We start from the raw sequence: 13,090 nt of genomic DNA, 5'->3' as shown, positions 1-13,090 counted from the left end.
CAGCTGATTCAGGCCTTAACAAAGTAGTTTTCTCCCAGCAAAACAATGTACTGCTTACTATATACAGACACGGATGCAAATTAAGTAATAGTGGGAAGATGATACAAAATATGAAGCCAAGGAGTCGGGCAGTTAGGAGTTGACATAGAATTTGTCCAATTTAATTACATAAAAACTATGCTGCCATTTATACAATGTATACTCTATATAATGCTTACACAGAATGAGCTCTGCCAGGTACATAGCCCAGTGACAGCAACTGCCTGAGGCTGAGTAGTCAGTGGAGACAGATCTGTGTAGCTTTGTACATTCTGTGTCCAAAACACTAGCTTTCCATGACACTATTTGCTTTAGCATATGAATACACTAGAGTATTTATTCATAATTGTAGAATGTATGAAATACCAAGAGACAGTCAACAAAGGTAAATTTTTATTCTTTTGTAGCAGCTATATGAACATTTGCAAAGAACCCAATGACAAGGCATTATCTCGTGCCTATAAAAAGTTAAATATGGAGTTATGAGGTAGGAGAGGTGGTTTAGGGAGGTGAAAGGCAGTTATGACAGAATTTGGAACTGTGCCAATGTGACGACTCCTCCAAGGAACTCATGGGCTGGCACTCTGGTGTTCACCTTGCTTGAAAGGTACAAATCAGTGGGTGTCTTAAACGTACCAGGAGACACTAAAATGACTTCTGAGTATGTTTCCATCCTCAGGTGATGACTCAGGATGGGTAGGCCCACAGTTTAAGCACATGTGACTCACAGATGAGACCACTTATTCCTTATTCCTTAATTTGTGTTCCTCCGGAGGCCTCTGAAGGAGCTACAATACTGTTTCAGACACTCCGTCCTAAGCTCTAGGCTGTTGTATTTACCCACTAACATGCTAGGACTTGATGTTAAATCCTTGTGGCTTAGATTCACTTTATACTTGTGGGGTGCTCTTTTATGGAGATAAAGGAGTATAGACAGCTAAGACAATCAACAAAGAAAAGGGAGAGCTTTTTAAGGATGTCCTCTAGGAACCCAACAGATCAAAGAAAAGGGAGAGCTTTTTAAGGATTTCCTCTAGGAACCCAACAGAAGAAATGGGTATAATGCAGTTGGTTATGGAATAATTAAGAGGCATACTCAATGGACAGGAAGTTGTTGACTGAAAAAGAGGAAAGGAAAGACAGAATGGCAAGGTGAAGCATTTCCTTTCAAATGGTCTGAAGGAACAGATAAACACATCCAAATAACATTTCTGTAGATTATTATTTTTAATACAATTATACATTCATGCTGTAGTGGTAACAATGTTCACATTTGTAGGACGAATTGTCTCAGTGACTCTTTACAAAGGCACGATCAAGTAGAATGCATATTTACCATAAAAAATTTAGCATATACAATTTTAAACAGATGAGGAAAAGGACCAAAGTACTAAGCAGAAATACGTGTGTGAGGGCCAACGCAGCCCTTTCCACTCCTAAGCATCTGGTGTACTTAACACCGTCTCCAGAGGTGACGATGGCTACTGTCCATCTGATCATCATCCACTTTAACATGTTAACAATCAAACATTCACAGGGAGAGGTGAAGCACTAAGTCAGGGAGTTCTTAAAGGAAAACCCTTCTCTTTTTACTTCAGATAATCCTGTGAAAACTAAAGCCTTCGCCTCTGTATGACCATTCAGTAGTTCAGTTTTACATTAAATGACACATTTGAGGATTATTAAACAAATTGAAGAAAGACATCAAATCCCAGTGCTTAACATTAAGGAAATACACAGTAAGTTAGAAACCAGGTGAGTTATTTTTACAGTGGGAAGTGTTGATCTCAAAAGAATGGATATTCAAAGAAAGTGAAACAATATAAAACTACTTATGAAAATGTACTCAACTGTAGTTGATGGAATCATGTCATTTTTAAACAACATGTGTGAAGGAAGCCTTTATCATGAGTGAATATTTGGAATATACTTATAGGTTGATTAAGATGTAATTTTGGAGGAAACCGAAGACTTAACACTTTTCATATTGTTTGATAAATAGACTAGCTTGCTGGGCCTGGGAGGTGCCATTCTTTAGTACAGTTTCTTGCCAATCCCAAAGCAGCAGGTTTTAGTTCCCTGTTTAGTTCTTTCATGACCTACACAGCATTATTTATAAATAAAAAAGTGCCTGACCACTTTTTAAAACTACACAGCTATGTTCCAATATATGTTGAAATTTGTTAGATCTAGGTTTCTCAAAATGCATTTTTCTAGTAAAGGAAAATGTGCCCAAATTATGTAGCAGTGTTAAGCTAATTCAGTTTCTGGGCCAAAATTTAAATTATTTGTGTCTCCAAACCTTCCTTTGTAACCTTTCTTATCTCATCAATTTAATTTTACATTTGGCCAAAGAAAGCTATTTTCTCTTGGCAGACAAAACCATGTTTCTGAAGAAATGCTGATTTAGGTCTGTGAAATCTGTCTCGTTTTGAGAGCACACTAACAAATAATTAAAAACCGACAATTAAGAATTAAGTTACGGTGCTCAGTGTAATATGTTCTAAAAACCAACTATACAATTCTATAATCTTGGATATGAGGGAATAAACATATTTTGACTTTAAAGAAAAAACACTTGGTGGAACCCTGAAAATCAGTCCCGAGGTTCAGAAACCCCAGGAGTCTGGATGGAGAGTGCTGCTGTCCCCAGAGAGCCTTGGACATGGAGAAGTGAGATGTCTCTAGTCACCAGCCGAATGCCGTACTACCAAAGTTAGATTACAATAGGTCTCAGAAAAGTCAACTATTTCCAACATCAATTTTGTTACCTTTTAAAAGGGTAACAAAAGGGTAATTTTGCTTTCATTTTAATGGTCATAGAATTAGCACAAACTACCCTTTTAGATTTCAAACTAATTCTAATCTGATCAGAATTTAAAACTATCCACACTTAACAAGCAAAAAATTCCTACTGTATTTGACACTCATATTTTTGGAATGTGCATCTTCTTAGCCCACAAACTGATGATGCATGGTTAATCTTGCATCTCATCATTTCCATTTATAACACTCAAAAGTTTATTCTCCCATTAAGCAAGCACATTAATAGTCTCAGAATACTTCATGAACCCTGAAATGATTCTCTATGGAAGGAGTTTCCTTTGCAAAATGAATTTGGCTGGTCACTTGCATACCCAAATCCCCAAGTATCTGAACAAATTTCTTGTGCTCCTTTCCAATCCAGGATCTCATTGGGTCATGTACTTGGTAAGGTGTTACATGAGTGTGAACAGTAATCCCTGTTTGAGCAAATTCTTTCAAGACTTCTGGATACGTGACCCACGTATTGCTTCCTCCAGAATGCCCGCCATCCAGCCAGTACATTGTTCTTATGCTTTTGATGAATGCATCAATGTTCTTGTCTTTCTTGGCTTCCTTCAACTCAAACAGCAACTGATTCAAAACAACACAGCCTTTACTAAATCCAATCAAAGTAAACGATGCACCATCCAATGACAGTGGAGCAAAACTCATGGAAGGCTCATCAACATGCTCACAGGTCCTCTCGTTTCCCTCTTGGCCACCATTACTAGTAGCAGAAGAATTAGACTCACAGTTAGATGCTTTACAATCCTTATTCCAAACACTCCTGTTCTTGGACAGCAGACCGTTCTGAGTTAGGTTAAAAGCATTAACTAATAACATATACAAATGCTTAAAGGCTCCAAAGTCCGGAGTGTGTTCTGGTGCACCAAACATGTTGCTTTTCACAAAATTGTCATAGCAGCTGAATTTGTGCAAATGCATTCGGGAAGACTTTATTACCCAAATATAACTATTGGGAAAACGGCGGGCTAAAATGGTAGCAATATTTTCTAGACTCCAATTTTCCCATTGATAATTCTCAGGATGACGAGTCATAATCTCATGGTAATTCTGAAAAGAAAGATGAAATAAGCATTAAATATTTACCTACAAAAAATAGCTTCTCACTACTGAGGACATTTTGATGATCTTCAGTTAGTGTAATAGAAATAAAACCTAAGAACCTGTTATCTATCGCTTTTTGGTTATAAGATTTTGAATGAACATTTTACTCTTAGCCTAAACTTCTTTAGAATAATAAATATACTTAAGTATTAAGAATTCCTGACTAAAATAAGTATGTATGCAACAAAGTTTCCTAATTCAACTGAAAATATAAATTTGTTTCATTACAGACCTTTTGATCAAGACAATTTAAAAATATTTCCTTCTAAGTTCTTATTCTCCATAACTGTAATAAAATCTATCATTGGCATTTATATTCTGCTATCACTGCTATGTCTAACTTCAACTTGTTGCAATAACATCATAGAAAATCTTAGCACATATCTCTAACTGGGTTTGAAATAGTCATAATTTAAATAGACTAAAGAATTGCCTTCTATGGTTTTCTTTCTAATTTGTTCAATTTCACAAGGAAGGCTCAAATTTAAATGACTCAAGTTTAGATAGCTCCGATTTAGTATTAAAAATTAGGATGACTTTAAACTTTTGCCCTTTATTTACTACTTAAGATTTTTGCTCTTGCCGGGCGGTGGTGGCACACGCCTTTAATCCCAGCACTTGGGAGGCAGAGGCAGGCGGATTTCTGAGTTTGAGGCCAGCCTGGTCTATAGAGTGAGTTCCAGGACAGCCAGGGCTACACAGAGAAACCCTGTTTCAAAAAAAAAAAAAAAGATTTTTGCTCTTGTCTGTCCATACCCTTTGCCTTTTTGTACATAGATTTTATTTGTTTAGATGCATTCAATATAAAGTAATAATATATCTTTGTTTTGGTTATACTATTTATATAATTTCCTTTTATATTTTTATTAATGGCAATGTTTGTTATTGTTTGAGACAAGGCCTTATTATATGGTCTAGGCTGTAGTTTGCCTGTCTCAGCTCCCTGAGTACTGGGAAGGCTAGACGTAAGGAGGTAAGAAGAGACTTTTTCACTTTATAACCTTTTGTAGTTTGAATATTAAGTGTTATGTACATTTTCCTATATATAAAAAAAAACAGACTGCTACAAAAATTAATCTACAAAGATATAAAGATAAAGTCTTAAAGTCACCAATATTAGAAATAATTAAAATTTAGTTGGCTAGCAGTTCAGTTTACTATTACACACATATTTAATTATGTATATAAGAAAATATTCTGGGCTGGCGAGATGGCTCAGCGGGTAAGAGCACTGACTGCTCTTCCGAAGGTAGGTCCTGAGTTCTGATCCCAGCAACCACATGGTGGTTCTACAACCACCCATAAGGAGATCTGAGGCCCTCTTCTGGTGCGTCTGAAGTCAGCTACAGTGTATTACGCCGGAGAGAGTGGGGCTGTCCTGAGTTCAATTCCCAGCAGCCACAAGATGGCTCATGGCCATCTGTGCAGCTACAGTGTACTCATACACATAAAATAAATAAATACATTTTTTTTTTTTTTTTTTGGTTTTTCGAGACAGGGTTTCTCTGTGTAGCCCTGGCTGTCCTGGAACTCACTCTGTAGACCAGGCTGGCCTCGAACTCAGAAATCTGCCTGCCTCTGCCTCCCAAGTGCTGGGATTAAAGGCGTGCGCCACCACCGCCCGGCAATAAATAAATCTTTAAAAAAAAAAAAAAAGAAAATACTCTTTCCGTCTCTATTAAGCAACCATAGCTTACATATAATTTTCCCTTAAATATAGGCTAAAAGGCATGACTCTGTATCAATACAAATTTGCATAATAGTCTTTAGATGTCAGTAAAATGCCAGTAACAGTAAAACAGACACTAGAAATGTACAAGATGCACTGTTTTCTACACCATTGTTTAGTTAATAATAATGGTTAATTTAAAAATAAATTCAGGTAGGATAAGATTATGCAATGCTCTTGATTTCATTTGCATATCTGATACTAGGTTAAACGTTTTTCTGTCTGCTGGCAATTTTATTTTTTACTTTTGTTAACTATGTATGTGTCCTTTGATGATTTTCTCACTATAATGTTCAACTTCTTAACAGTGCTATTTCATGTTTCATTAATAGTTTGTCATATATGTCTATTAGCAACTTGCTATGTATGCTTTCAATATATTATAGGAAGATCTGATGTTAACTTTTTGTGGATTTTGCCATTATCTTCTGCACATCCAGGTTTATCATACAAAAACTGTCATAAAATTATATCAGGGAAGGGCTTATCCATTCCTTTTTGTTCTGTTTTTAAACATTTCCTGTGTGTGCCAGCATGTGAGAAGGACAGAGGGCAACCTGCAGGAGTTGCTCTGTCCTTCTACATGTGGGGCTTGGGAACTGAACTCAGGTTGGCCAGTGTGACAGTAAGCACTGTTACCCACTAAGCCATCTTGCTGGCTTTTAAAAAATGTTCTTTGAAGCAAGGTTTCATGTAGCCTTGGCTAGCCTTGAACTCATTATGGAGCTGAAAAGAACACTGAACTGCTTTTAAACTTGTCTTCATTCATTTTTGCAAGCTAAGTGTGGAAGTACCTTTAGTACTTAGGAGGCTAAGTCAAGAGGATCCAGAATTCAGGAGCACCCTGGGCTATATGTAGTGAGTCACCTATAAAACAAACAAACAAGCAAGCAAGCAAACAAGCTTATAATTGACAACCTCAAAGTCCTGAAGCTACATAATTACTTACATTAATTATTTAATGAATGCAAGCAAAGCAGATTTTATGACTCTCAGTTTAGGATGTACCTCATAGAAGGTTTTATAAATCTAAACATCACTCCCTCCATCAGCCCCAGGTTATCTGATCTAAAGGAAAGAAAATGTGACTACTGAGGAACTGAGCCTCAAAACAAAAACTAGGGTTGTTACTGTTATATCAAAGCTCAGACCCAAGAAGTATGGATGAATACTTCCACTCCCTGAAATGAGGACAGATGCCTCCATAGTTAAACTGACTCTGAAACCCAGACTGTTAACTAGGACTAACCATTGAAAGGGGTTTTCTTTTGAGTTTTCATCTTCCTGGGATATAATTCACTTACTATGCTTGTAGGAGGTAAGAAGTAGAAGTTATGTCTCTACTCATGTCCACTGAGGCAGGCAACAAGAGATCTCTTGCAGAGACCAAGGAATGCTTAACCCAGTGAGATGCTCATAGATGCAGAAATTTAGGGGCTCATACCCTACTGTACTGAATTGGAGTCCAAAGAATCTTTTCAGAAAACTGTATGTTTGCAAGGGTTTAGAAACACTCATAAGGATGTGAAGGAGATGGACTATGCTTTGAACAGACTTTGGAGAATGAGGAGAGCTACACTGGGTAAGAGCCACACTTCGCTCAAGAATGCACCAAAGGAAGGAACATCTTTACAGAGCATAAATTACACAGCCCAACTAAGCACCAAGCAAGGATCCAGCTGAAGGGAATTACCTAAGAAGGTGCAAGGAGACCCAGAACTAGACACACCCTTGCCATTTACCCTCTAGGAAAGCAAGCTGTGATGGTACCTGTATTCTTAGCACTTGAGACGACTCTGGCTCTTCCTGCTGAGTGAGGACTAGGAAGCCTCGGTTGGATGGTTTGGAAGAGGGTGGAATAATGAGACATTGGCTATCAACCACTGTTCTATCACTTTACATACAGAGAGGTGGAGACACTGCATGCTGCTGGATTAGAGGAGGCATGAGAGATCTACAGAAGACTTCAGATTTCTAAGTCGAATAACTAGATAGGTATTTTCATGAACTTGGATGAGGAAGGCTGCTTCAGCTGATTTTCAGTTTTAGAAGACTACTAAATATCCAAAGGAAGTATTGGTGAGTTCATAAACATCGGCTAACGTCTAGACTAAATAAATGCTAAGGCTTGTCAGCACATAGGCAATATGTAAAGCCACAAGATGGAAAGAGATCACTGAAAGAGTAGAGAAAAACCCTAAGAATGGAGCACGAGGGTACTTGAAGGTGGGAAGGGACTGGAACCTAATTAGAGTTATTCCCAAATTTAAGCTTGATTGAGACCCTTTCACCTAGTATCCCCATTTTATATCTGAGATACTTCAATGGAGAGATTTAACATCTGCATAGACTTCATAGCTAAAAAGTACAGAATGGAGTGGAAAATCTATGTGAATTGGCCCTGAAGCTTTGTGATGCACTTCCATTTCTTTTCCAGAAGACCTCATGCTCTATAAAACTCCACACGCTGCACAAATCACCACTCTGTCTTTGCCCCAAAGGCTGATGGAGTCAATGATGGGAAATGAAGGATGATCCTCAAACTATATCTAGAACACCTTAGGCCTTACTTAAGACCTAATGTTCTGTCTGGCACACTTTTACAGCAGAAAGTACTCAGCCGCCATCACCGCCACCAGAGCCACCACTAACCACCGCTGGAAGGCATGAAGTAGTTGGTCCTAAGCTTCGGGAAGTTAATGTCATAAGCCAACACACTTGTTTTTCATTGTGGGAATAAAGGCATCAAAATGAGTAGATTTTCTTGAATCGAACTACATTCGAGTTTTTTCCAGTTTCCATTAGCAGTCAACTAGTCAAGTCAACTGATTTGAGAGCAAGAGAAAATGGCAGCACTCTGGATTTTTAGGTGTATCATTTTAAAGCACCAATTTCAAAACAGTAACAATTTTCTAGTATGAGGAAACCATCTAGCTATATTCTAACTTGAATATCTATCCTAGCGCTAACAACTCTCTCTGGGATGACTGATTTTCAGTGGAAATGCCATCTACATCTGCGCTGTCCTACTGGGTACACGCAAGTCACCAGTGGTGACTCAACACTTGGCAATACAACTAGCGAGACAGAGAACCCTGCCTATTCATATTAACTTATTCAGATACTCTCACGTGGCTAATGCATCCACTGCACGATGCAGCTTTACAATAAAACCCAGCTTCCAGGACAGACTCAGCAGTACATGCCTGCAGCTATAAAACCAGTAGCGCGAAGCACACAGACGTGCTGAATTCAAGTGGGCCTCAGTATCATTAGCAGCACTCTTGGCGATTACATTCCTTCCACTGCCGTGTTTTAGGGTTACCGGAAAGGTCACACTTTAGCAACGGATGTATTTTATTTGGTCAGTCAGCGTTTTCTAAACAGTGTCCTGTGTGCCCAGCACACAGAGTCCTCCGAGACCAGGTTGGGGGCTGTGCGTGCACGTCCCATTCCCTGTCGTGCCTCTCCTTCCACCCGGCAGCACCGGGACTGACAGCCGCTCTCTGGAGACCGTGGCCCTCCAAGGCCCCTTCCCCGGATGGGGCTCTGGCAGGAAGCGGGGAGCCCCCCGCACCCGCTTCGTGTGAGAACCCGCGTGGGCGTGTCGGGGAGGCCTGGCCCGCGTTACCTGCACGTCTCCAGGGAAGTAGAGGACGTGGTGCCGCTGCTCCGGGGAATCTCCCTCCCCGGGCGTCAGCAGGAGCACCTCGTTGCTGCGCTGCGGCTCGGAGCCCGGCACGGTGGAGCGCTGCAGACGGTAGTGGCTGTTCTCTGGGGAGCCCTGCGCGCCGCCGCCTCCCGGGTTCATGGCTCGGGTCTGCGGGCGGGACGCGGAGTCTCCGGATGCGTGCAGCGGCCGCAGGAGCAGCAGCACCAGCACCGGGGACCGCAGACACCGAGCCCCCTTCATGGGCTCGAGCCGCCGCCAGGGCCGCGTACCCGGCGGCGAGGGCGGGGCCTCAGCAGCCCAACGGCCCCGATCGCCGTGACGTCAGTGCGCCGTCTGCGTCGGGAGGGGCGGGGAGAGCGGAGGGCGTGGCCCGGGGAAGGACGTTTGTAGTTGGTAGACTCAGCCCTGGCCGGGAGATTCGAGAGCCTGAGACCAGAGCGGCCAGCGGTTTGGGCCCATGCGCAGTAGCAGCTGCTCAGGGTCGGAGTTTCATCAGGTTAGGTTCTGTATAAAGGCTTAGGGAGGTTCATCCTCACGGTTGAGACATGTTTAGTCAAAGACAAAGTAGAATGATTCTAGAAGCCTTGTGCTTGCTCAGAATGAGAAGAACCCCTTATGTTCTGAAGTAACCTAATTAGAGAATTTGTGGTTCCACACCGAGTCTAGTGCATGCCTAGTTGGTAGAGGAAGCTGAGCACTAGGGAAGATGGAGAAACTATTATTCACACATTTACTGTAGGGGTGTTTACAGCTGATAGAATTTCCTATTTAGGGTTTTGAAACCACGTTGAAAAGTACAGGAAAGTCATGGAGATTGTAACTTCTTACTTAAAATCGTGTAGAAATAGGACTGGGCCAGATTTATGCTAAAGATGGGGAAAAGTGAGTCTTAACATTATGTGTGCATAATTGGACACGCACATGCACTTGTTTGCTGCTGTAAGCCCGAAGGGATTTTGGGTGTGAAGGAGATTCCTGGAAAGAAGTCGAAACTTGAAGTTTCTGTGGTGATTAGCTGATTAGAACTTCAGTGATTGGGGAGAAATTATAATGTTGTAAGTCCAAAACCTGATTAAAAATTATCTTGAGCTGTCTTTGGCTCCTTTAATTAGTAGCCTTTCCTAACCAAACTGTGTACCTGAGCAGCCAGCATCCTAGTGAGGATCAGGTGAATCCTTCGAAACGTATTAACTTAGCTTCCACCAGCCCAGAAGCTAAGAATGTTATAAGAGGCCTATAGCAGAGATTTTTCGTCTGATATCTTCTTATTTGAAAAGTCTTAATTTATATACTATTTTCTATTTTAGTACTGTAAAACTTTGGCTGACTCATATTTGGCTTACCTTTAAGGTGAGAGGATTTTATTGTATCAATAGTACATTTCTCACACTCCATCTTTTAAAACATTTTTATTGATTAATTTATTGTTTGGCAGCATCTTGCTGAACTGAAGCTCATGGATTAGGCTAGACTGGGCTAGCCAAGAAGCCCCAGAGGTTTGCCTTTTTCTAACTTTCCAGCTACTGGGTGCTCTGTTTTGTGGATGCTGGGGATCCAGTTCAGGCCCCCATGCTTTGGGGAAAGAGGCAGGCACCTTACCAACTAAGTCTTATCCCAAACCTTATTCTAATTTTAAAATTCTTATTATTTTCTTAGCAAAGTATAATTGCTTTGTACATTTTCTTAGTGGCTTTACAGAGGTTTACTTCACCAATATACGTTGATATAAACTGTTAGATTTTAAATGACATAATAAATGTAACTGAGGTGTTTCGATTGAGATGACCCCCACAGACCCATATTTGAATACTTAGTTCCCAGTTGGGAGAACTCTTTGAGATGTGTGGAGTTCTTGGAGGAAGTGTTTCTCTGGGGGTGGTTTTGGGGTTTTGAAAGCCCACACCATTCTAAGTTTGCCCTCTACTCCTCCATCCCTGTAGGTCAAGATAGAAGCTTTCAGCTCCTACAGTAGCAGCATGTCTAGTACCATGGCACTAGTGCCATACCCCCACCATGATGGTCATGAACTCTAACCCTCTGGAACTGTGAGCCCCCAAGTAAATACTTTCTTTTATAAGTTGCCTTGGTTATGGTATTTTATCACAACAATAGAAAAGTAATATACAAACCAAGAAAAAAATTATTTAATTCCTACCACAAAATAGATTGATTGCCTTATAAAAATAGCTAGTTCAGAAGTAGAGATCAGTACATAATCGTACCAAGGAAGCTGATCTTCATTTTTGTTTTGCAAATCACATTTTCTCCAGACCTAGGACCGTTAAGCTGTAGTCTACAAGTCCAAATGTGGACATGTATTGCTAATGTAGCTTTTGAATCTTGTGGTTTTGTTTTTTCAGGTTGACTGATTAATAAAATAATCGTGTTTAGAAAGAAAAATAATTACAGCAGATGTTAAATATTTCAAAGTAGTCTTAGTATCTCTAAGGTAATTGAGGCCTTTGAGAAATACAAAAGAAGAGCTGAAGAGCAAAGAAGCAAGCTGAAGTAAGGAGAACGCTGCACTCCCCAGTCAACGGCTTCTGCAGCCCTACAGGAGACATGTTCCTGGGAAAGCAGCAGCTTGCTCTCAATTCATCACTCGAGGTATAGATGTTGTTTATGTGCTTTGTCATAGACTCGGTAGCTACCATAATATTTATTGTTAATATGGTAATAATATAATGTGTTATTACCATAATATTTTCTCTCACCTTCATCTTCCCCCACAAAATCAACCCTGATAATTCTGGTTTCCCTACAATCATCTGTACAAATGGACTCTTTCTTGCCTTTTAGTCTCTCTCAGAGCCAGACTTCCAATCTTAATAAGAGATGTTAAAGGACAAAGTTACTCTACCCAGTTGAGTAAAATTTCCTCTTTTCTAGTTCTTTGTGATCTTCAGTGGGCATTTTATTTTTGGTAGTGTGCAAACCTCTACAGCCCACATCTGGCTTCTTCTCAGTTCTCAGAAGGTTTTCTGATGAGTCCTCTGAGCATCATGCTCCTCAATATAATAGAGAAAAGTTTAAACTTTGAGAAGGACTCCAAGAAAGACGAATTTCATCATAAAGGACAAGAGTAAGAGAATGAAGCCATTTGTGGTAATCAGTAGTAAAACTGGCCATATCTCATGCAACGAGAAGTGAAAGACTGAAAAACTGAGGGATTTGTCACAATTGAAGCAGCTCACTCTTCATTATGAAACAGCTGTAAGATGAAGATACTGCTCCGCCAGCATTTCAAGTTTTTATCTGGATAAATCAGATACACAGATGTTTATTACTTGCTAAACTATAAATGTTGATATGTAATTTGACCAACCCAGCTTAGTCAGTCAACAGGTTCTCCAGCACAGGAGTGAGGATTAAGAAGAAAAAAGACAATTAGACAACATTGTAGCATGACCCCAGCCAGTTCTGAGGCTGAGGCCAGTTTATTTTTTTCCCAAACTGCTTTTATACCATTTTAATTACATGCAAATAATAAGGTCAGTTCTAGGTTAAGGAACAAGCAAGACAATAAACACAAATAGTCAAGGAACAAGCAAGGCAATAAACGGAGTCCTGTGATCACTGTTTCTAAGGGCTTATCAGGATGACCAGCCTATTTCCCTGTCCTAGCCAAAAATCAGATTCTTGCCTGAAGCCTACTTTTTTGTTCCACCCTAAAATCAGATTCTTGACTAAACTTTCCAGTTCTAGGCTAAAATTCG

At 40.1% G+C, this 13,090-nt stretch overlaps 1 protein-coding gene across 1 annotated transcript; it reads right to left on the bottom strand.

Annotated features, from left to right (window-relative positions):
- Nucleotides 1–415: 415 nt before the first annotated feature.
- On the bottom strand, nucleotides 416–9,692 carry CUNH2orf69 (chromosome unknown C2orf69 homolog). The gene is made up of 2 exons (XM_031367539.1): nucleotides 9,333–9,692; nucleotides 416–3,918 (listed from the first exon to the last, which is right to left on the bottom strand). Exons 1-2 carry the CDS (start codon nucleotides 9,612–9,614, stop codon nucleotides 3,094–3,096), a joined length of 1,107 nt encoding a protein of 368 aa, XP_031223399.1. The 5' UTR covers nucleotides 9,615–9,692; the 3' UTR covers nucleotides 416–3,093.
- Between the last annotated feature and the right edge of the window lie 3,398 nt (nucleotides 9,693–13,090).

The sequence above is a fragment of the Mastomys coucha genome, unplaced genomic scaffold (assembly GCF_008632895.1).
Source record: "Mastomys coucha isolate ucsf_1 unplaced genomic scaffold, UCSF_Mcou_1 pScaffold14, whole genome shotgun sequence".
Lineage (NCBI taxonomy): Eukaryota > Metazoa > Chordata > Mammalia > Rodentia > Muridae > Mastomys > Mastomys coucha.
Note: the sequence above shows the minus strand (reverse complement) of the source record. Positions and strands in the feature narration are given on the sequence as shown.